This window comes from Emydura macquarii, unplaced genomic scaffold (genome assembly GCF_026122565.2).
Source record: "Emydura macquarii macquarii isolate MOO-44397 ecotype Brisbane River unplaced genomic scaffold, CSIRO-AGI_Emac_v2 contig_973, whole genome shotgun sequence".
Taxonomy (NCBI): domain Eukaryota; kingdom Metazoa; phylum Chordata; order Testudines; family Chelidae; genus Emydura; species Emydura macquarii.
Window position 1 is genome coordinate 329,308 of NW_027131110.1, and position 23,174 is coordinate 352,481.

The 23,174-nt window shown below is 65.1% G+C and overlaps 1 protein-coding gene across 1 annotated transcript in view; it reads left to right on the top strand.

Annotated features, from left to right (window-relative positions):
- The window catches only part of MYO1G (myosin IG), a 47,465-nt gene that overhangs the window by 17,746 nt on the left and 6,545 nt on the right, over positions 1-23,174 (top strand). The window contains exons 13-21 of the mRNA XM_067544561.1: positions 649-723; positions 1,504-1,636; positions 4,403-4,569; positions 4,810-5,017; positions 6,812-7,035; positions 7,426-7,570; positions 10,112-10,216; positions 10,673-10,786; positions 13,080-13,234. Coding sequence (XP_067400662.1) covers positions 649-723; positions 1,504-1,636; positions 4,403-4,569; positions 4,810-5,017; positions 6,812-7,035; positions 7,426-7,570; positions 10,112-10,216; positions 10,673-10,786; positions 13,080-13,234 — 1,326 coding nt within the window. The remainder of the gene's footprint in view (positions 1-648; positions 724-1,503; positions 1,637-4,402; positions 4,570-4,809; positions 5,018-6,811; positions 7,036-7,425; positions 7,571-10,111; positions 10,217-10,672; positions 10,787-13,079; positions 13,235-23,174) is intronic.

Consider the following 23,174-nt stretch of genomic DNA (forward strand, 5'->3'; position numbering starts at 1 on the left):
TGTGCTTTTTGCACGTGTTTGCATGGGGGGGGGTAAAAGAGAGGAGGTTCTCGGGGGAATCGCTCGCCATTGCGGGGTGTCGGTGCCGTCTCCAGCCCGTGGGGAGGCCGCGGCAGGCTGTGGGGAGACCTGGGGCTCCCCTTTCTTGTCCGACTCTTCCCCAGCGCTCTGACTCTGCCTGGGCAAAGGCAATTGGCAATTGCTTATTCGACCTGGGATGCTGGAACCTGCCCGACCTGGGGTGGGAACGGCTGCCAGGACGCCGGGGTCCTCGCTGACTCTTTGCAGACCTCCCACGGGCTCCCTTAGCTTCCAGCGAGAGTTGGCACCTCTCTAGGGTGAGGACAGCCTCCACCCCCCAGGTGCAGCGTGGACCAAGGGGGGTTATGGTGCATGCTCAGGACGCCGAGTGTGGGGGACACTGGCCCTTTAAGCCTTAAAGGTGCCACAATAATTTTTAGTGGGGAAACCCCCATGGTTCAATGGCCACCAGCCCCTTCCTCCCCTTCAGCCTTGCACCAGCAGGATCCCAGCTGCAGCCAGTCACGGGCTGGGGGGTCGGAGAGGAGGGACAGCACCAGCCCCCCCATGGCGCAGGGGAGCAGCTGGGATTGGAGCTGGCCTGGCCCTTATTGCTCTGAATTGCAGGTACTCGGTGGAGGGGTTCATCGACAAGAACAAGGACACCCTCTTCCAAGATTTCAAGCGGCTGATGTACAACAGGTGAGGGCCCCTACTGGAGGCCTGCTGCAGGCACGTGGGGCTGAGCCTCAGAGATTCAGCGAGAGCCAAAGCAAGAGAGATCCTGCGGGATCAGAGGGGCGGGGGGCCCGGTGCTGCAGAAGGGGCTCAGCCTGGCTGCCCTGGAGCCCCGCGTCCATCCCCTGCCTAGCCACAGAGCAGGGACGGTGCTGGCAGCTCCTCCACCCGGGTGTCTCAACCTAGAGGGCAGGTCAGTCTCCAGACCATCGTGGGGGCACTGGAGCCAGGAACGGCCTGGACGCTTTCACACAGGCACTGGCAAGCAGCGGGCGGGCTCTGACCACAGGGGAGGGGGCTCTGGATCCTGTTACCCGTCCTGCACCCAGGGGGCGGAGCGGAGGGATAATGGGCTTTGAACAGCCTGGGGATGGTTGGGACCAGGATCTAACCCCAGGCTGGGTTCCCTCTGTGTGACGAGCCGCCCGCGGGAAGCCAACAATTTTGCACTGGGCAACAGCAACCTTAGGGAGCCTCCTAACGCCGGGGCAAGGCAGCACGTTCCTCTGCGCCTGCGAGTGGCGCGTTTATTTCACCGAACTAGCTGTATCGGGGGGAGCTTTGGACCAGGGTCCGGACCCCGTGGCCCGTTTCTGTCTCTGCCTTTAACTCGCAAAGTCCTGCTTCCCCTGCATCCCTCCGGGCACCAGGGATCCCTGCTCCCGGTCCGGGCCGTGGCCCAGGAGGCTGGAGGGAATACAAGAGAGGGGGCGCAGACTCATGGCCTTGGCGCTCTCTCCCCAGCACGGACCCCGTCCTGAAGGACATGTGGCCGGAGGGCGAGATGAGCATCACCGAGGTGACCAAGCGCCCCCTGACGGCCGCCACCCTCTTCAAGAACTCCATGGTGGCACTGGTGGAGAACCTGGCTTCCAAGGTAACCCCCGGCTGCTCCCCCGAGGTCATCTGCTCCTCCCCTCTGTGAGCAGCGAGCAGGGCTGGCCGGCGGCCCTGTGGGACCGAACAATCGGATACCCCGGCCGGCTGCCTGCCCATCGCCGCCTCCTCCCTGTCCCGCACCCGCGGTAGATGCTCCTCGGCCTCTAGCTGCCACCTCGGCGTGGCCTGGGAGAGCCGGTGGCTGGAGCCCAGGACGGCCTCCCCGGGGCAGGCGGGGAACTCGGCGCGTGCTCCTGGGGCCTTGGTGGCTGGGTGATGGAGGGGTGGGGCAGGGGCGAGAGAGCTGGTTGGTTCCTCCCCACCCCTCCTGGTTCTCCCTCATCTCTGTGTCACCCTGGCATAGCCCCAGCTGGTTGGGGTCCGGGAGCGTGCCATGCTTGCTCCTGCCAGAGGGGGAGCTGTTGAGTGCTAGGAGGGCCTCCCTCCTCTATGGACGGGTCCTCTACCTCCCTCCCGCCCTGGATTGGCCCACCGGCTCCCGTGGGTCATCTGATTGGCTGGCTGCTGCATAGCGCCGCCTGGGCTTCTTAAAGGGCTAGCTCCTAAGAGGGCAGGGTTCGCCGCTGGCGTGTCGCCACGTATGGGTTCAGTTCCCGCGGGCCAGCCGGTTCTGGGTGCGAATCCTGACTCACGCAGGAGCTGATGGAGGCTCCCGCCTGCAGCGCCCTGCTGGCTCCTAGCCAGAGCCCAGAGGCAGATGGGAGCAGGGGCCTGCTGGTCCAGCTCCAGTGTGGCAGCAGCATCCTCCGGTCCACCAGCCCGCGTCGCCCTCCCCAGAACCTGCTGCCCCGGCCCCAACGTCCACACACACTCCATTCAATTGGCTGTGCCTGTTTCCTGTGGTTGCTAGCACGTGTCTGGCTGCGCGGAGACAGGCAGGGACCTCAGCTGCCTTGGCAACAGTTGGCAGCGAATAATACGCCTGGATCATCCGGCGTTTGCTCCCATTTCTGAACAGGAACCTGTTCCCAGAAGCCGCAGCGGCTAAAATTAGCCCTTGGCAGGAAGAGACAGAGTGAGAGGCGGGGGCGGGAGCCAAGGCGAGGCATGGGGGAGGGGAGCCCAGCTGTGTGTCGCTGCACCAGACAGACAGACATCGATCCACACTGGCACACAAGGCACCCAGACAGGCCTGGGCAGAGGCAGGCAGACAGCCACACAGGCATGCACGTGTCCATATCCAGACACGGGCATGCACGCAGAGAGACGGGCACGGGGGGAGGCGTGCACCGATGTAAGGACATGCAGACGCATGGCCAGACAGACAGGCATAGATGGCTTCACGCAGACAGAGCTGCGGAGAGCTGCACTGCCATGGACGCAGGTCATGCCCCCAGAGACAGGCACGCAAGGAGGTGTCCGTGTGCACACAAACACGCCCACTAACGCAGCCCCACACGGGCACCTAGACGCACCCAGCTAGACTGGCTGTGAGGAGGGGAGGCGGCTCGTGCTGGTGGCACAGGTGTGGGAGGAAAGCTGGCCTGGGCCGAGCCTGGTGCTGGAAAAGACGTGCCCAGCCTGGTGCTGGATCTGCTGCTCTGTACTCCCTGCTTCTCTAGCCGCTCATGAGCTCTGCCCAGCCTTGTAGCCTCCAGAAAGAAACGCTTTGCCGGTTGTTATTGTCAGGGGCTCATGGCCACCCAGCGCCTTGTACTGCTGTAATCCCTCAAAGCATCACAGGGACAGCTGGGAAATGGCCCCCCAGCTCCCAAAACCCAGCCCCTACAGCTACAGGGGAATCCCCTCCCGCAGTGCAGGGCGTATGACACACAGTTGAGCCATTCTGATCTGTCCAGCAGAGGGCAGTGGTGGCACACACACACACTGGCCAGCCCTTTACAACACAGCTCTGCCCCTGTCCCCTGTCCCCAGCGCCTTGCCCAGGGAGCGCTTACCTTCCCAGTCCTTTGCTCTGCAGCAGGCTGGGCTCTGGGCTGAGCTTCTCTGCGGAGCGGTGGGGGAATCCTCCTCCCGCTGGGTCCTTGGCCCTTCGGACTCGATGGCCTGGGGCGTGGCTTTGCCGTTGTCTTCTCACCTTTCCCACCTGCCCAGGGGCCGGCCTCCTTTTTAACGATCCGTCAGGCAGCCGGGTGACGGCCAGACCTCTGCCTCCCAGCCTGCCCCGAGAGCCCACCGCCCTTTCCGCCCACTGGGCGCCCATGCAAACCCTAGGAGCAACCGAGACACACAGTGGCATCATAAAAATATCACAGAAAACCCCTGCTCTGTAACCCCCCGCTCCGCCATGCGTGGCCCCGGGTGTGCTGAGCGGGTGGGGCCCGCCGGCCTGGTTCTCCTCCCAGTCTCGAGAGTGGCCCGGCAGTGGCCAGACCACTCCCCACTCCAGACCACTCAGCTGGCCAGACCACTCCCCACCCCCGAGAGCTGCCCCACGCACGGCCGTGGGGCGGGGGGCATGTGAGCACCGCTGCCCCCTGCTGGACGGCATGTGCGCTGCAGCACCACATCGCCCACTGCGCTGGTTTCCCCACGCTCACCCTGCTGGGCTCCCACCTGCACCCCCACTTCCCAGCTCCCGCTCTGCCCCAAAGGCAGCCCCCCACACACACACTCTGCTCCTTGGCTCATCCTGCCTCCCCCCTCTGTGCCCCCCCTCCACCTTTCCTTCCCCCTCCCCAAGATCCCCTGCCGCCGGGTGACATGGTCCCAGTAGCAGCTGGGGGGTCCCCCTCCCCCCCTCCGTGTGCCAGGCTCTCAGCGGCGCCCCCTCTCTCCACAGGAGCCGTACTACGTCCGCTGCATCAAGCCCAACGACCAGAAGTCGCCGCTGCTCTTCGACGACCAGCGCTGCCGCCATCAGGTGGCCTACCTGGGCCTGCTGGAGAACGTGCGCGTCCGGCGGGCCGGCTTCGCCTACCGCCAGCCCTACGACCGCTTCCTGCTCAGGTGCCTGCCGCCCTGCCCCGCCGGCCCCATCCCGCCCCATCCCGCCCCCGTAGCTCCCTGCTGAGCTCTCCTTTCCCGCCCCGTCCTGCCACCAGGGACTCCTGGCTGCCCCGCCCCACCCTGTCCCTGCTGCCCCCTGCCCCGGTCTGACACCCCTCCGCCCCCCATGGCTCCGTGCTGCCCCTTCCCCGGAGGCCGGCCGGCCCCGCCGCCCGCGCTGAGCCCGCCGCCTGTGCCTAGGTATAAGATGACCTGTGAGTACACCTGGCCCAACCACCTCATGGCGACAGACCAAGAGGCCACGCAGGCCCTCATCGACCAGCACGACTTCCAGGGCGACGTGGCCTACGGCCACACCAAGCTCTTCATCCGCACGCCCAAGACCCTCTTCTGCCTGGAGCAGGAGCGGGCCCAGCTCATCCCCATTATCGTGCTCCTGCTGCAGAAGGTGAGGGGCCACCGGGGGGCGCTGCGGAGCTGCTCTGCCTCCCCCAGGCAAAGAGATGGGAGCCCGGACTCCTGGGTTCTATCCCCTGCTCTGGGAGGGCAGCGGGGTCTAGGGGTTAGAGCCAGGGGGTGATGGGAGCCCGGACTCCTGGGTTCTGTCCTCTGCTCTGGGAGGGCGGCGGGGTCTAGGGGTTAGATCTGGGGGGGATGGGAGCCCGGACTCCTGGGTTCTATCCCCTGCTCTGGGAGGGCAGTGGGGTCTAGGGGTTAGAGCTGAGGGGCGGATTGGAGCCAGGACTCCTGGGTTCTATCCCTTGCTCTGGGAGGGCAGTGGGGTCTAGGGATTAGATCTGGGGGGGGATGGGAGCCCGGACTCCTGGGTTCTATTCCCCTATTCTGGAAGGGTAGTGGGGTCTAGGGGTTAGAGTCGGGGGGGGGGGAGGGGAGGACACTGTGAGACAAGATTCCTGGGTTCTAGTCCTGGCTTTGCTGCTGACTCGCTGCCTGCGGGCAGACACTCCCCCACTCCCTGGCTCAGTTTCCCATCTCTGAAATGAGGCGATGACCCTTCCCCACTGGGCAGGGCCAGGCGCGGGGGCCTGTCAGGCTGTCTGTGGGGGGCTCTGACATGAGCAGCTCTTTGTTCAGTCCTGCCTGTGAACGGCTTGGAGATCCTCGCACGCACAGCGCTCGAGCAGGACCAAGTGCCACGGCCATTCCCAGCACCCGCGCTGTGGGGCAGGGCTTGGCGGTGACCGGAGGGGCACGGGTCCTAGAACAGGGGTGCCCACAAGCTGGGCGGGCTGCTCGGTAGTCTCTGAGGCTTCCGGGTCTCGGTCCAGGGGCGGCGCGTCCACGTCCTCAACCCCACCCGTGCGGCTGGCGCCGTGCGTGGCGAACTCAGCAGGGAGGCCAGCGCCAGAGTGGCAGGAAGAAGAGGCCCGAGGCCCAGTGCAGGGGGAGCCTGAGCCGCGTGCGCTCAGGAGTGAGGGGGCTTCTGTGTCCCGGGGGGGGCTTTGCCACATGGGGGGGGGTGAGCTGCAATCTGATCCCCCAGTGCCACAGCCCCTGCTCTGGCGATGGCTTAGCCTGGCCTCCTGGGAACGGCCCCTCGCCACCCCTATGGGGTCCGTTCTGCGTCAGGAGGGCGTCAGGGTCCATCAGCTGCCGGGCGGTCAGTGCTCAGAGCCCGAGTGCCAGCGGCGGCAGCTGTGCCCCGTCCCGAGGGCGAAGTGGAGTGGGGCTTGGCACCCCAGGAAGCCCCCGCGTGCGCCGGGGGGGGGGCCGTGGGAGAAGCCAATGGAAAACCGGCATTTCTGCCCCCGCCCCAAATCCCGATTTCTCGGCGTTTGACCCCAGTCCGGCCCCAAACCTTCGCACGATGAAAAATTCCAGAACGTTTCAGTTCGGAAACGCCAGGACGTTGGTGAGATGCAAGGAGGGCCGGAGCCCCCATGGTCGTTGAGATCCCACGAAGGGACGGGCTGTCAAACCTGGTGTTCAGCCCAAACCCATCCCTTCCTGCTGTCCATCCCTCGCGCCGTCCCCTCAACGCCATCCTGCCTAAAACAGCTGCTGCATCCCACCCCAGAGGTGGCTGCCCTTCGGTGGTGGGCGGGGTGATCCCCGTGTGCCTGGCTTGTAAAGGCCTCTGGGATCCTCCGGCGGCAGAGAGGGGGGACGTGAGCGTGGGAGTGGAGATGGCCCCATGCAAGAGTCAGCGGCCCACGGGGTTTGCTGGTGGGGCCGTGGGGGCTGCCCGCAGAGCGCTGAGCGGGCTGTGTCTCTGTCCCAGGCGTGGCGGGGGGCGCTGGCCCGCCGGCGCTGCCGGTACCTGCGTGCCATCTACACCATCATGGCCCACTACAAGCGACACAAGGTGAAGGCCTACCTGCTGGAGCTGGTGCGCCGCTTCCAGGCCGTCCGCAGCATGCCGGACTACGGCAAGAGCGTGGAATGGCCCGACCCGCCGGCCGTGCTGGGGCAGTTCCAGGAGAACAGCAAGCTGCTCTTCCGCAGGTAACGCGGGGGCGCCCTGCCCGCCCCGCCCCCCCACCCCATCCGTCTACCCCCTTCCCCGCAGCGACGGGGCCGGAAGCAGCCGTGGGGCAGCCTGGCAAGCGTCCCCCCACCACCCCAACTCAGCCCAGGCCCCTCGCTCCTGCACCCACAGCCCCCCCGGCTACCCCAGCCGTGGGGCCCCCGCAGCTCTGCCCGTGCCCACCGGGATTAGTGCCGGGATCTACGATAAGCCGAGGGGAGCAGATGCGGCCCCCCCTGCTCGCCGCCCGCCCCGGGGCAGATGCTGTGTGTGACGCTGGCCCCCCCAGAGGTGCGGGCCCAGGGCAGCCGGGGGCGGCCGAGGAAGGGCCGGCGGGATCCCTGAGCCCCCCCCTGCCCTCGCTGCAGGTGGCGCGCCAGGCAGATCGTGAAGAACATCCCGCCCTCGGACATGGCGCAGATCGAGGCCAAGGTGGCGGCCATGGAGGTGCTGCAGGGCCTGCGGAAAGACTGGGGGTGCCAGCGCAGCTGGGGCCGGGATTACCTGTCCTCGGTGAGTCTTGGGGCCCCGGGGGGGCAGAGGGGGCTGCCCGGTGAGCCCCCCCACGGAGCCGGCTTCCCCACTGGGGCAATGCCTGAGCGACGCGGGATGGGGGGCTGGCGGGGAAGTGAGGCTGGGCTGGGGGGTGCTTCCCAGCTGGGCGAGGGGCGGGGGAGGCAGCTGCCGCCCCCCGCGCGAGCATCAGCTCTCCCCGCCACAGCTGCTTTCTGCTGCCAGGCTCCAGTTGCCATAGCGACAGGCTCTCCTTAAAGGCCTGTTTCTCCCTTTGTTCCCCCCCCCCCACGATCATCCCTGTGCCCCCGCGCACCCCCCTCCCCTCCCCCGGCCTCTCCCCCCTCTCTCCTCCCATGCCCCGGCTGAGAAGGGCCGGCTGGGGGTGCCCCCGTCAAATGCAGGCTGGGAAGGGACCCCGGGAGCGGCGCGGGTGACTGTGTTAATCCCGCTGACTCCGCGCCCCGATACGGCATGGGGGGGGGGGCGCTGTGCCCCACAAGTGCCTGCCTAGGGCGCTGCTGTCACTGTCAGGGCGGCCTGGCTGGATTCCAGCTCCAAGGTGGCTGGGTTCTGGCTCCCGTCCTGGCGTCGGCTGGACACGACATTTCCCTTGATTTTTGGGGCCATGTTGCTGCGGGCTGTTAAACGGTAGCTGTGTCCCACCCCAGAGGTGGCTGCATTTTTGGTGCTGCTCCGTCTCCGTTCCCGCCCAGCCCCCTGGGTGGTGCAGCTCCCTCCTGCCTATGGCCAGGCGGAGTGCCAGCATGCAAGCCCTTCTCCTTGCCTCCCCGCTTGGTACCGCCAGGGCTGACTCTGAGCTCCAGTGCGTGTCCATTGCCGGCGCCGTGGGCAGAGTGGGGGTGGGGTTCGCCAGTGGAGTCATGTGCCAGGCAAGCTGGCGACTGGCTCTGGTGGGGCTGGGGTGCCAGGTCTCCCCGGCGGATCAGCGTCCCCCGTTCCATTAGCTCAGCCTGGACCCAGAGCTGCCCACCCCCCATACTGCCCGCCCCGGGCGTTGACTGGCCTCTTGTTCTCCTCGGGCTCTGCAGCTTGCCAGGAGCAGGTGCCGGCTTGCTGCACCGAGCGTCCCTTTGCTGCCTTCTTCCGTTGCTGGCAGCTCTTCCCAGGCTGCGGCTCAGCCCCGCAGAGGGGACCCAGCACCCCTCTCCCGCAGGAGGATCCCAGCGTGGATCCGCCTCTCCCAGCCGGCACATGTCGGGGGAACTCAGTGGGGGAGGGGTGTGTGGCTCTGGCGGTGTTTGTGTGTGCCCGGAGGCCTGCCCGGGGGGGTCTGTGTGTTGGGTGGGTGGGTGGGTGTCTGCGTGGGTGTGCTTTGGGCAGGCAGTGTGCGTGCGTGAGTGAGAGCAGGAGTTTTGTGTGCACGTGCTGGGTGTTGTACACGTGTGCCTCTGTGTGTGTGTAGCATGTGTCTCCGGGGGAGTGTGCGAGGCATGTGCCGTGCGTCTGTGTGCACACGTGTGTGCGACTCGTGTCTGGGGGTGTGCAGGGTGTGGAGCTGGGGCTGTGCCCGGCTCCCCAAGTGCCACCCTGGTGTTGCTGCATCGCCCAGAGCAGTGGGCGTCCGGATCCCGAGTGAATGAATGGGAGGGTATCTCCGGCAGCTCCTGCGTGGGACCTCGGAGGTGCTTGTTTGTTCCTCCCCAGCCAGCAAAGCCCTTCAATCCCACGTGCCCCACACATTCAGTGCCTGGCGCTGGAATGCAGCCACCTCTGGGGTGAGCTGGGGTAGCGGCTTAACAACACGCAGCAGCGCAACTCCACAATTTAGGCCAGGAAGCGAAGGACCCTTTGGGACCTTTAGGGATGAATTGGAGGAGAGGAAGCCAAGGAAGTCGGCTGCTAAACGTCTCGGTGGGTTCCAAGGCAAAGTAGATTGTCCTCGGCCTGACCCAGCGCGGCAGTTTCTGTGCTCCCAGGGCAGACGCCTGCGCCTCGATCTAAACCTGCCTGGCTTTAGTGACCTCACACGTGCACGCTCAGCCGACGAAAGCAGCTTCGAACCCGGGCGAGAGTGAACGGGCAGGGTGGGGGGCACCGGTTTAACGCAAAGGGCTTTTAAACACCTGCAAGGGGCCAGGGCCCCTCCGCGGGCCTCCGAAGGCCGGGGCAGAGAGGACTGGCCTCAGGGTGAGACATCCCGTGAGATCATCCTGGTGAGACATGGAGGAGGTGGGAGAAGGCGGCAGAGCGGAGCAGGGTGTGGGCAGGCAAAGGGCTGGAAAGCTGCAGTCTGAGTGGGATTTTCTCCCCCCCAAGGACGTCACTTCAATGCTGACTCACAGGGAGAAGCGTCAGCTGCTGACCCCTCAGCCCCACCCTGGGGGTCCCCTGCTTAGCTCCCAGGAGCACTGAGCTCCCAAAGCCAGCGAAAGCCCCTGCCCGCTCCATGCCGAATCAGCCGGCCTCCCCCTGGGCCGCTCTGCCTTCAGCGGCAGGGCCCCGGTGGCAAGGGGGAGATCTCTGCGCCCGCAGTGCCGGCCTGACGGAGCCTCCCCCATCCTCTGTTCTGCTCCCCAGGTGACCGAGAACCCGGCCCTGGCCGCCCAGTTCGCCAGGAGGGTGCAGGCCCTGCGGGACAAAGTGCACTTCGGCTCGGTGCTGTTCTCCTGCCACGTCCGCAAGGTGAGGAGCCTGGCGCGGCTGGGCCCCTCGGGCGGCTGGGTCCCCGTCCCTCCTGCCACGGCCTGGACGCCACCCGTCTCAGCCCCGCGGCCTCAGGGAGTGGCGGGATCCGGCAGCCGTTCTGGGCCCCCCTTGCTGTCCATGGTGCTGATGGGCCATCTCGCCCCACACCTCCCCTCCCCGGGGACCCCATCCTATTGGGTCCTCAGCACCCTGGTTTCTCTGAGCAGCCGGGGGCGGGGGGAAGGTCCTTCAGCACCGATCGGGATCGGGTGCCCAGGACAGCAGACCCCTGAGCGGCTGCTCCTGAGGGGGCAGGAGGGAACCTCCCGGCGGGGCTGGGGCACAGGGGATCTGGCAGGGAGCTGGGGACCCCGGGCAAAGTCCTGCCTTCAGGCTGGCCTGGCTGCCTGCCTCTTGCTCAGGGGCCCTGCCTGTGTCTCCCCCACCTTGCAGATCAACCGCTTCAACAAGAGCAGGGACCGGGCCATTCTCGTCACGGACCAGCACCTCTACAAGCTGGAGCCCAGGAAGCAGTACAAGGTGATGCGGGCCTGGCCTCTGAGCACGGTGAGCATACTGCCAGCGGGGCCGGCGGGCGCCACTCACAGCCAGGGACTGGGGGAAAAGGGTGGCTCTGGCAGGGCCCCTGTCTGCAGCGCGGGGACGACAGCAGGGCGAGGGTCCCCGCGACAGCCCACCACGGTGCCCTGCTGGGACCCCTGTCCGGCCGAGAGGGGAGCTGAGCCTCCACGGCTCAGTCAGTCCGGGGTCTCTCTGCTGAGGCTGCAAGCCAGGGGCCTGGGAGTGTCTGTCAGAGGACACCTGGCTGTGGAAACAAAGACAACAGGCTCCTTACGTCAGCCAAGTAGGGGGTTGCCTCGGGGATCTCCCCCCACAGGAAAGCAAGGATGATGTTGGGAGAGCATAGGGTGCAGTCTGTCCTACCAGCACACAGCTCCTGGGGCGGGGCCAGCTGCTCAGAGCTACGTGGGCAGAGCAGAGAAAGAGAAGACACAGCTCGGCTGCTCTGTCTCCCTTCCAGTGCTGGTGGCAGCAGTGGGATTTCTCAAGCAGGGAGGTTGGGGACAGCGCTGCTGGAAGCTGATCTGGAAGCAGCTGGAAAATGCCGTACCATGGGCAAACCCCAGGCCTGGGTAATGATGAGGCAGGATCCCACTTGCCCATCCGTGTGCTGGGCGGAGAAAGTAGGGAACAGCCAGAGCCACTGAAAGGAGCCAGCGTGGCGTGGCTGTGACGCGGCTCACCCACAACAGCCACAAGACAGCGCTCAGACGCTGGCCTGTGCTCCCTAGCCACGACCTTCTGCAGTAGGCCTCTTCTCTCTCCTAGCTCCTCCGATCCCTGGGGGGCTGAAATGCTCGGGTCTTCCATGATGCGGGGGCTGCTCTGATCCTCAATGACGCGTCTTTGTCCTGGGACCACCAGCACTTCCAGCCCAGGGGTTAAATCAGGTGCTGACAAACCCAGGCCCTGGGTGGGTGAAGTTGATTGTTTATCTTGCTGTAGCCCGCAGACCCATCTAGGAGCTAGCCCCCGTCTAAAAGCCTGGCCAAGGCCCCGTTGTGCCAGGCACTGTACAGACAGAACCAAAAGACAGGTTGTAAGGGGAAAGGTCTCTCTAATAGTCTCACTTTGCCCTGTGCTAATGATCTCCAAGAGATGGACACCTAATCACCGACAAACCCTCACAGCACCCAGGAGCGGGGGGAAGTGCCAGCAGGCCCATTTCCCATTCGGGGGGAGGGACATGTCTAGGGTCAATGACAGAGCTGGGAATAGCGCTGCGGTCCCCTGACACCCAGGCCCCTAGCCGTGAATCACCCTGGCTCCAGGCCGTGTGGAGAAGCTGACTCCCCCGTCACACTCTCCTGGGAAGGCTGCCCTCTCCTGAAGGATGTTCTCTGATGACTGGCACCTGAATGGGCGTGGGGAGCTCCCAGCTCTCGCTCCCTGGCTCCCGTACCACCTGTGGGACGGCCTCGTTAGAGCTGGGATCCATGGGCTCTGTTGGCTGCCAGGAGGCGGCGGATGGCTCCGGTCCCACCGCTCACGCCCCGTGGTCCCTGACTGCCATCAGGCAGGGCCGAGATTAAAGGCGAGAGGCCGGCGCAGCACAGCAGGGCCCCGAATCGGCCGGGCTGACGTTCAAAAAAAGCCCCGAATGTTCAAAAATCACAAGACAGGCCTGCCTGGCTCTGCAGCTTGGGGCCCAGGGGGCGTGCCAGGATCACCTGGGCATCGCTCAACAAATCAATTCCCTGCCACCGCAGGGGCCGGCGGCCTTGGTGCACCTCAGTCCCTCCTGGGCTCTGCATAATCACGTGACTCCGGGAGCTGGGGATGCAAGAGAAGCACCAGGCCCCACGAAGTTCATGATAAAAGCCCAGGAGCTGGGCAGGGGATAGTTCTGCGCTTGCAGGGCGACCCATCAGGTCTCTTGGGCCTCAGTACGGGGCTTTGGCTGATCTGCGGGGAGGTGCCTGGTCTCTGGGCATGACGTGATCTGGGGGCGATGACATCGGCCGGATCGTGACACGTCTCCTCTCAACAGCCAATCAGAATACAGAATCAGCAATCAGCAATACAGCAATACAGCAATCAGCAATACAGAATCAGCAAACGCTAGCCAAGTTGCCGTCCCATTGGCCGATGCGGTGACTGGTTGCGGGCGGGCTTAGGAAAGGAAAGACCAATAGCAGTGTCCGACTCCCAGCTGCCACCCCGCCCTTTGCCCCCTGGTGGCCATGGGGGTGGAAATCGCACCCTGCCGCCTGCGTCAGCCCCGGGGCAGGCGGTATCACTGTTTTTCACTAACCCTGGGCACTCTTGTTCCATGCAGGTGACGGGGGTGAGCGTGACCAGCTGCCAAGACCAGCTGGTGGTGTTCCACACCCAGAACCACGACGACCTGGCCATCTGCTTCCATAAGATGCAGCCGGAAGAGGACAACCGGGTCGGGGAGCTGGTGGGGGTGCTGGTGAACCACTTCAAAACGTGAGTGATGACGTTGGTACAAGACACGGGACGGGACGAGGCGGGAGGCAGGTCAGGGCGTGGCTGGCTCAGGGTGTGGATGGGAAAACCCAGTGGTGTGGGGCCTCTCCCCTAGGAGTCCCCCCGCCATGGCCTGGTACGGACGGAAGTGCTGCCCTGTCGATCGGCTATAAAGAGGGACCGAGACTCTTTGCGATGGTTACAGATCTTGTGGTGTTTTAGGGATCTGTCCCCCAGAGTCCAAGCCAAATAATTACATTCCCCTTGAGGTCTCCTCTTGACACTCTAGCCTATACTCTTCCTGTCCCAACCTGGGGTGTAGCTGTCGCTGTGTGCTGCTGAGCAGCTGCTGTGTTCCACCCCAGAGGTGGTGGCATTTCAGCACTGAGTGGCGCGGCAGGACTCCAGTACCGTATGTCGCCAATAATTCTGGGGCATAGCCCCCTCAGAGGGTAGCTAGGGCCGGGGTTAAGTGCTTGGCTTGGCCCAGGAGAAGCCTGTGATTGATAGCAGCTTCCCATGGAAGAAGGAACTGACCAGTCTGTCTCTTGGCTTGCACGGGCTGCTGCGCCCATGGGTGACAGGAGCTCTGGCCCCAGGGGCTCGTTCAGACTCTGGCTGGCTTCCCAGACAAACGACCGTTGGCCGGTCGCGGTCACAGGGTGACTCGTGGTGACGGGCTGTGGATCTGAGCTGCACCCGTCAATTATCTGGCCATAATGGCTCCGGGGCAAAGGTGCTGGGCGTGAAATCCACTGGGGTTTCCCCACAAATGTTCAGACCCTGCTCACGGTGGCTTTGGCCTGGCTTATACAGGGGGTTGTTGGAGGAGAGGATCGCAGGGCCCCCCTTCTAGCTCCGTAGTCCACATCCCACTAACTGGCGTCCGGGGGGAATTCAAACCCGCAACCAAGAGCCGAAAGGCCCGTTACCAGTCCCGGGAGTCCCCCGGCCCGTAGCGGAGGGAGCGCTTCTGCGCTGGCCGGGCGAGGAGCACCGGTCCTGATTCTGCGCCGGTCAGAGGGGCTCCATTGACGGAGACGCTGCGGACTGATCCCGGGCTGAAGGGGGGCTGTGTCTGCTGGCGGCGCTTGTTAGCGGGCGGGGGGCAGGCAGGGGGCATGCACGCTGAGGGGGAACAGGCTGCGCTGCACCAGGGCCTCTTTCGCAGCCTGATCTCCGGAGCAGGCATTGTGCAGAGGCACGCGGGCTCAGTGCAGCCGGCAGCTGTCACGGCCACGAGCCGCGAGGCTCCCAGCTGGGCCCAGGCTGTGGGGGGCGGGATCGGAGCCGTTTTTCCTGACCTTGCCGGCCCCGGCCACTGTGATGCAAAGCAGGAACCAGAGCCAGCTGGGGGGGGGATGCATTTAGCTGCAGGGTGCCCTGCCTCAGATGCTCCGTCCCGCCGCCAGGGGGTCAGCGAGCTTCCTGGCCGGCTGTGCGTGTTAAAGCCCGTGGGCGCCTCCAGGCTGGGCTTGGAGGCTCGTGTCCCCAAGCACGTGCGTCCCCGTGGCCACGTTATCGAGCGTGCTCCAGGGGCCGAGGCCTGGGTGCGCGCAGGGGCAGGGGTGTGACTGCGGCGGGGGGGGCCGCGGGAGGCAGCTCGCCCCCTTGGGGGGCGGATCCGCGGCTGAGCTGAGGGAGGGGTTGCGGGACAGGCAGACGCTGGGGGTCCCGCTCTCCCCGTGCCTGGCCGGAGAGGGGCTGCGAAACAGGCCGGGGGCCGTGCTGCGGGGCGGAGGCAGGAGGGGCGCGGCGCGGCGCCGGTGGCAGGGCTGACCCCCGCAGCGTCGGCTCCGCACCGACAGCCCGTCCCGCTGCCCGCGCCGGCGCCAGATGGACGCCGGTCTGCCAGAGCCCCCGGCGGATTGACCGAGGGCGGAGCGTGGAGTGGGGGGGCTGGGGGCGAGCGGGCGCCATCTGCTCTCGGCAGCTGCTGGCACAGGCCCGCCCAGACGCAGGGAAGAAAAGAGCCGCCTGTGCCGGGGAAGGGGGGGTTCTGGGCACTGTCCCCCCCCCCGGCAGCACTGTCACAAAGTGGACTGTGGGGAATTATTGCACCCCACGTGGGTCCCCAGACGGTATCTCCACTCCCAGGGGAGGGCCTTCTTAAAGGGCCAGCACCGCCCGTGTGGAGGGGGGGGGGAGACGCACAGAGGGGTCAGAGCGGCGGCCGCGGCTGGACTTTCCCGGAGGCGGGCAGACTGCCGCGGGGTTGCGGGGCAGACCCCCAGCTCATCCCTGCCCCACTCCCAGAGCACCCAGCTGCTCCCTTTCCCTCCCTGGCCCGGTGCAGCGTGGGCCCAGGAGCAGGCAGCCCCACACCGACGGACCTCAGGCCAGGCCAGGCCTGGTGGGCTGTGCCTATTACACCCCCCTACCCGCCCCCAAACCCCCTAGTCCTTCCCGGAGCGCCTGGCCCACGAACCCTGCCGGGGGCTGGGTGGCTGCAGGCCGGGCCCTCTGAAATCAGCGGCTTTTCCCACTGCCCTGGCGCAAGCATCCCACTGCCCTGGGCCCGGTCCAGAGGGGTGCGGCATGGCAGGGGTGGGCCCTGCACCCTGGGGTGGTGCAAAGCCCATGCGGCAGCGCTGGGAGAAGGGGTAAGTTCCCCTGGCTCTATTGCCCCGTGGGGAGGCTGGGGCCGTCTCCTGGCCAGGCACAGGCACAGGAGTAGTCTGAGGTGCCAGGATCCCACACAAGGATCCCAAAGCGTTGGCCGTTCCCTCTTCCTCCCAGCATGGCCCTCAGCCAGCTGGTGCCGGTGGCTACTAGGTATTGAGGGACTCTGGAATTCTACCCTGGCCCCCCCAGGAAAGTCGCTGCCCCCTCTTGGGTGATGTAATGCAGCAGGGGTAAGGCTGGTGGCTGTGCCGCCCCGGGAAGGCTGGCGGTGGGGATTACTGGTGGTGAGCGCTTTGTTCGTCCCCCCGGGAAGCGCCCGGTGTTGTGGGGGGGCAGGACGTCGGCGGAGTGGCCCCGTGACCCGATCCAGCACGGCGCCTCCCCTGATTATCAGCCGTTTCTAAAGGCCCAAGCTGCTATGAGCCCCTCCACCTTTCCCGGCCAAGCCCCAAGCAGCTGAGACACTCCCCGCCACAGGGTGCCGTCCTCGCCTCGCTGGGAGCCCTGGCTTCTGGAACGTCTTTTAGACCTGAAATTAGACGCAGGTTTCTAACCATCAGAGGAGTGAAGTCCTGGAACAGCCTCCGAAGGGGAGCAGTGGGGGCAAGAAACCGAGCTGGCTTCAAAACTGAGCTCGATAAGTGTATGGAGGGGACGGTCTGATGGCAATTGACTGATCTTTGACTGCTGGGGGTAGATATGCCTGTGATGGGATGTTAGATGGGGGGGTTCTGAGTTATTACAGAGAATTCTTTCGTGGGTGTCTGGCTGGTGAGTCTTGCCCACATGCTCAGGGTTTAACTGATCACCATATTTGGGGTCAGGAATGAATTTTCCCCCAGAGAAGATTGGCAAAGGCCCTGGGGTTTTTTCGCCTTCCTCTGTAGCTTGGGACACGGCTCACTTGCTGGTGGATTGTCTGTATCTTAAAGTCTTTAAACCATGATTTGAGGACTTGAATCACTCAGTCCTAGGTCAGGGTCTATCACAGGAGTGGGTGGGGGAGGTTCTATGGCCTGCGTTGGGCAGGTCAGACTAGATGGTCATATTGGGGCCTTCTGACCTTAGTGTCTATGGGTCTATGAGTCGTCTGCCGAGGATGCAGGTACCAGGTCAGTTCCCTACACACGCACACACATACACGCATACACACACACACACAGCCTACCGCGAGCTGCCGCTGGGTGGGTCAGAAGATCAGCTGGTGACATCCTGGAGGAGACCCAGGGGAACCCAAGCCTGGTTTCCCTGCTGGAGCTGGGGGGGGGCTTTACCCAAGATTTGCTCCCTGGGACACTGTGGCCCTGGGGAAGGGCTGGGTCGCCAGGCGCTCTTGGAGAAGTGGGCGGCTGAGGTGCTTGGCCGAGGAGCTGGCCTTGGTGCTGAACGTTGGCCTTGGCACAGACTCGGCCCTGGAGGTGGGCCAGAGGAACCGGCCCTGGGGCGTGGAAACTGTTCCCTGCGGCCCCGTGTGAAAGATCTTCTGGTGAAAGTGCTTCCGCGCCTTCCTGGGAGAGCCTGTGCCCAGGCTCAGGTCTCCTGACACGGCTGTCCTCCTCTGACTGGCCTCTCACACGCCTCCCTGCGTGATCCCTCCTTCCTTGGGCTGTACCGCCTTCCAACGGGGGTATCCCGTCCCCCGGCCAAGAATAGGGGCTAGCTAGCAGCACCAGCCAAGCCCGGCTTCTCCTTGGTCCCAGCGACATCATGCCAGGTGGCCCCTCCTTTGATCTAGCAGCTGGGATGACTGGAAAGGCGGACAAGGGCTTTAGCTTTCTCCTTCCACGCTTGCAGCCCATGGCCAGGTTGCAGCGGCAGGAGGAGAAGGCGGGACGCACCCCCCGCCAGCACAGCTGCCTGGCATGTTTCTGCCCCGCAAGGCGCTGGGGAGGCTTCGTGTCCCTGAGCCTTCTTCTGGCACATCCGACACTGTGACTTGATCGACCAGGGTCTGATCCGTGCGACCTCCCGCGGTCAGATCTTCCCGGGAGGGCACAGAAACTTGGATGGAGCTCGGAATCCGGCCAGGTGGCCACCGCCACCTTCTCCATCTTCTGCAAGGGGCTATCGAGGCAGGGGTGGACGACAGGACACGAGGCCTGGAGTCAGGACCATGGACTTGGGCAAGTCACTTAACCGCCTCCATGTCCTCCTCTTGAAAGGGGGGGGATGATGTTTATTGCCCTCCCGCTTTGTAAACGGCTTTGAGATCCCCAGAAGACAGGAACTACGGGAGCCCTTCCCGTGGCTGCGCCTGCCTAGCAGTGGGAGGGTCACCCCTGAACGAAGCCTCCCGATCCCAGTTCGGGGAGAACATGGCTGGATATCTGCCTTGTCTCCCAAGGGAACGAGATGCTCTGAATCCTGCAGGGGCTAAGCCACCCCCCGCCAGTGGGGGGGGAGTGTAGGACGGGGAGCTGGGGGGTCGTCTGGTTTCCATCCCCAGCTCTGCCACCAATTCCCCTCTGTAGCTTTGGGCAAGTCAGTTCATCGCTTTGTGCCTCAGTTTCCCCCTCTATGAAATGGGAATGTAGCATCTCCATAGAAGAGCTCTTGGACTCTCCAGGCCATCCCCCGGAGTCTGGTGCATGGTCGCGCCCTACAGGGCATTTGCTCACTCTAGGGCTATCTGTCTGGGGGTTATTCTGCCCCACAACCTGATCAATCTCAGGCCAGGTGCACAGTGAGATTTTACCCACTGGTGCCAGCCCAGCCCAGCCCAGCCCAGGCCTCAGCCAGCGCGACAAGCTGCAGCGGACTGGCTGAGTGTGAAGCCTCATTAATGATCTCTGCGCCCAGGCAGGGATCACACCTTCACTGCCCCTGCCTGGCTGCGTGGGGAGGGCAGGGCAGGGGGGTAGGAAATGAGTGTCCCACTGGCCTGGCATTGCACCAGCCTACCCATGGACTAAGGGGGCAGGGCCAGATCTTTCCCCATGCCCCACTGCTGCCCCTATGTCCCCCTCCCCCACGCCTCCCCAAGAAGGTGGCTGCCCCTTTAAGAGTCCCCGCAGCTGCTCCGCTCCTGGCTCTCATTTGCATCTGAGTCCTGTCTCTTTTGTCCTGCCTTAATAGCTACCTCGCTGCCTCCCCATCCTGCCCCGCGCTGCACAGCTGCGGCTCCCTAGCTGCCCCTCCCCCATGCCACCCCGGCCCCACACATGCCCACGGCATTGCAGCGTGTCCCAGAATAACCCTCTGCGCAGGCTTTTCTCCCCGGCGTCCAAGCGCCCCCGCTGCCTCCCTCCTCTTCGGATCCCCACCCAGCTCAGATCTCAAAGCGCGGTATGCAGCAGGTCAGCATCGTCAACCCCATTTTGCAGGTGGGGAAACTGAGGCACAAAGGGGTTGTGACTGGCCCAGGGTCACCCAGTGGGGCCAGTGGCAGAACCAGGGGTTGACCACAGGTCTCCTGAGTCCCGGCCCCAGGCTCCAGCCACTAGGCCGCGCTGCTTTAGGCCTTCAGGTCTGACGGCAGAAGAAGGCCCCTCCGGGCTGGGCATGGCTATCCGTCTGGAAGTGAAACCTCCCATGGCCCTTTTCTTGTTAGTGTTGTCTCATGATGAGAGCAGGAGACAGCCTCAGGACACCTGGGTGCCAGGGCGTGTGATCGCTGCTGTCCCGGCTGGCTGGAGAAATGACACTTCCCGTTCCCTGTAACATCTCCCAGCTGAAGATTGCAGAGCATTCTACGGTCCCCAGCTCAGCCTCAGCGCACCCCTGTGAGGGCAGGTGTCAGTCTCCCCTTTTGGCAGATGGGGAAACTGAGGCAGGGAGCGACCAAGTGGTTTGGCCAAAGCTCCAGACCTCGTTGATGGCAGAGTTGGGAACAGTTGTATCCCAGGCCTCTCTTCCATGCATTGGCTCCCTCCCCCCACTCCAGATCTCACTGTTCCCCCGAGCCATCACCCCCCAACACGCCCGGTCTGCTTTGCATGCTACAGCCCCCACGTGCCTGTGATGTTCCGCAACCGGGAGGGTATTTCCTGGAGGCCTTGGGGCCCGCTAGCTTGCCCAGCACTGCATCCAGGCCCCGCACTGGCTCTGGGGTCACCTGGGACTTGAGGTTCCAGACCGGGGCTCTCGGCCGTGGGGTCAGGAGCAGGTTTCAGGGGTCCCACCATGGTAAATGGGGAGCGGGGGAGCCGGCTCCGGAAATGGCTGAGCCGCTAGACGTCGGCGTGGGGTGATGTGGGCGCAGTGGCTCTAAACCAGGTGGGGCAGGGAGGAGCAGAATGCAGTCAGAGGCAGAATGCAGCGGCGCGTGCCAGGCTCTGTAACGGGGGGCGGGGGGAGGACAGGTCCAGCCGGGTGGGCCCGGCACACTCAGCAGTTGGTGCAGAAGGGGCCCAGCTGGTGTCCCACATTGCAGATGGCTGGGAGCCCGGAGATGGTTGCTAGGTAACTGCAGGATAGCTCGTTAACAGCTGAGGCTAAATAATGAGCTGGGGGAGAAAATAGCACGGGAGCGAGGGGAGGTGTCGAGGTGAGCGAGGGGAGGGGGAACGCAGCCCGTCTGGGGCGCTCAGCCAGGCCCCGCCGGCTCGGTCTGCAGCCCGGTGCCAGAGCCGCTCTCCCCGCTCGTGGCCGCCCAGGGCGGGAGAAAGGCCCCAGGGACGGAAAGGTAAAAGGCGTCAGATGCCGCAGAGATGGGCAGGCCAGGCAGAGTGAGGCTCGGTGCGCGCCGGGCAGGTCCCAGCCCAGGATGGCATTGCAGAGGGCAGCAGCTTTGCTGGCAGCCCCAGGCTGGGTCAATTCACGGTGAGGCCCGGGGCATGCACCCCTCCAAGGTTCGCCCCTCGCCAGCGGCAGGGGCAGGGGCCGGAGCCAGGAGCCGCCCCCGCCAGCAGCATTGGCTGGGCAGAGTCCTAAGGACCCCAGAGCCTGTCTCCTGCCCGGGCGCTGCCAGCTGTAAGGCGGGGGCGCGGGCAGACAAGGTGTGAGGCGCAGGCGGTCTGTTTCTGTGGCAACCTGGCACCGTGCTGTGCTGGAAGAGCTGGGCGCCGCGGCGCCACTTCCCTCGCCGGGGTTCTGGGGCCCCGATCCAGCTCCGGCGGACGTCACCGGGAGTGTTCAAGGGCAGCGGGAGCAGAGCTCGCTCTGACCATCAACAGGATGAGCGTGGAGCTGTGGGACGAGGGGAGGGGGTGCCCCACCACGTCAGGCCCCTGGAGGCGGGGGTGGCAGGGACTCTTGGATCAGGAGGGCCGGGCTCACCTCCCAGCAGGGGGGCCATCACTTGGCACCTTCACGGTAAATCCGGCCAGGCCCTGGAGCTCTCGCTGGAAGGGGCGTCCCTGCACTGGCCTCAGGAGACGGTCCGGGGGGAAGTATCTGGGGCGTTTCCATCTCCACTTCCCCTGCGGCGTTTCAGACTGGCTGGAGCAAGCCGCCTCCCAGACAAGCTCCAGCCTGTGCCCCCTGCCAGCCATGCCACCCGGCCAGGCCTCCGTCCATCGCTGCGGCGCTGGAGCAGTGCCTGCTGCAGCGCCCGGTGCTGCTGGCTGCGGGGGTGCCAGCCGGGCAGCAGCAGGACACTGATGCAAAGAGCAGCTGCCCTGCCACGGCGGTTTCCTGGTCCCGGCCCTGTCCCTGCTCACTGCTCGGTGGCTGCTTTTTATTTTCACGCCCGAGGGGTTCGTCCGAGTGTCTAAGGCTGTCGCCAGGAGATGCAGCCCCTCGAACGTGGGAGCGGGGGGTGGAGATTTCTATCAGGTCAGGACTTCTGACCTTCACGGGAGTTTCTGCCTAGCCCCGGCCAGTAAGCAGGAAGGTTCATACCCCTGGTCATTCGTCTCAGCTGATTGTGACTGTGCTGACTACCCGTACAAATGGCCCCTCCTTTCATGGGCCCTGCTGCATTCTTGGCCTCAAAGGCGTCTTGTGGCAGAGTGTTCCACAGGCTAATGGTGGGTGCCCAGGTTAGCGCCCGTCCGGTACAAAGCGCTGGCGTCACTGGATTTGAGATCCCACGCTGGGATCCCGTGAGCCCCCCCCTGTTATCCGGACTGGGCCCTGCCTGGTGTCCGCGTATCATAGGGAGAGAGGGGGCGAGGGGAGACGAGCCGATGACTAGGAATTTGCTGGGGTCGTTCTGCAGCGACGCCGCTGTGTGGACCCCCGCCGCGCCGCCCGCCTCTGGGCGTGATGCATTGCCAAGCAGGGGAGCATGCTGGGATAACGCCCCCCACCACGCCCCAAAGACGCCTTCCCACGGGCCTGGAGCTGTGGCCGAGCAGGCTCCCCATTGCTGAGGGGCGGCGGGATCCGTCCCCTACAGATTGGTGCCAGGGCGGGGTCAGGATCTCGGCTCTGGTGCCCGGCTCACTGCTCAGCGTCTATCCCGTGGAGGGGGATCAGGGCCTCAGAGCCGCCCGAGCGAGTGCCGGACCCCACACATGTCCCTGCCATCAAGAATCGGTGCCCTGGGCCTGCCCCACCCGTGGAAACCAGGCTCTCTCCTTTCCTGGGGCCAGGTCCGCCATCCCCTCACTCAGACCACCTCCTCGGCCCCAGGGCCCAGCCCCTGTGGTGACTGCCCTGCGTCTCTCAGCTCCGGCGAGGGGGGGGTTGGATGCGGCACTGGGGGCTGTGTGCCGGTGCAGAGCCGTCTGGCCCCTTGGCGTCCTCGGGGCTCCTGGCCCCCACACACCGCACTCCTGGGCGCAGGTCAGGGACGGGCCAGGGCCGGGCACCTCTATGGCCAGAGGAAGGAAGAATCCCAGCCCGCCAGGCAGAGCGGGCAGATGCACAAGCTCCCTCGGCGCATGCGGGGCCGCCTTGCCCCAGATCTGTCTGGCTCCTGCTCCTATTTTACTGCAGTGCCAGCGCACAGCTGCTGCCCCAGCCCAAGACAGAGAGACGGGTTTATTCCTGTCAGCACGACCTGCCAGCTTTCCAGACAGCGAGGGGGAGGCAGCGCAGCCCCGGCACTAGGGCCAGTCGATTTTACTCTCTCCACGGCATGGCCGTGTGCGAGTCTGCAGCTCAGGGCGCTGTCCTGAACCCTCCAGGCACAGCACAACCCACCCCCTGGGCACTAGCACCGAGCTCTGCCCACTCCCAGCCCCGCCGAGTACAGCGGGATCCACCCCCAGGACACTGTCTCCATGTCTAGCTGGCAGCCGGTCACAAGCGGAGTGCCCCAGGGGTCAGTGCTGGGGCCGGTTTTGTTCAACATCTCCATTAATGATCTGGAGGATGGGGTAGATTGCATCCTCAGCAAGTTTGCAGCTGACACTAAGCAGGGGGGAGTGGTGGATACGCTGGAAGGCAGGGATAGGATACAGAGTGACCTAGACACATTGGAGGATTG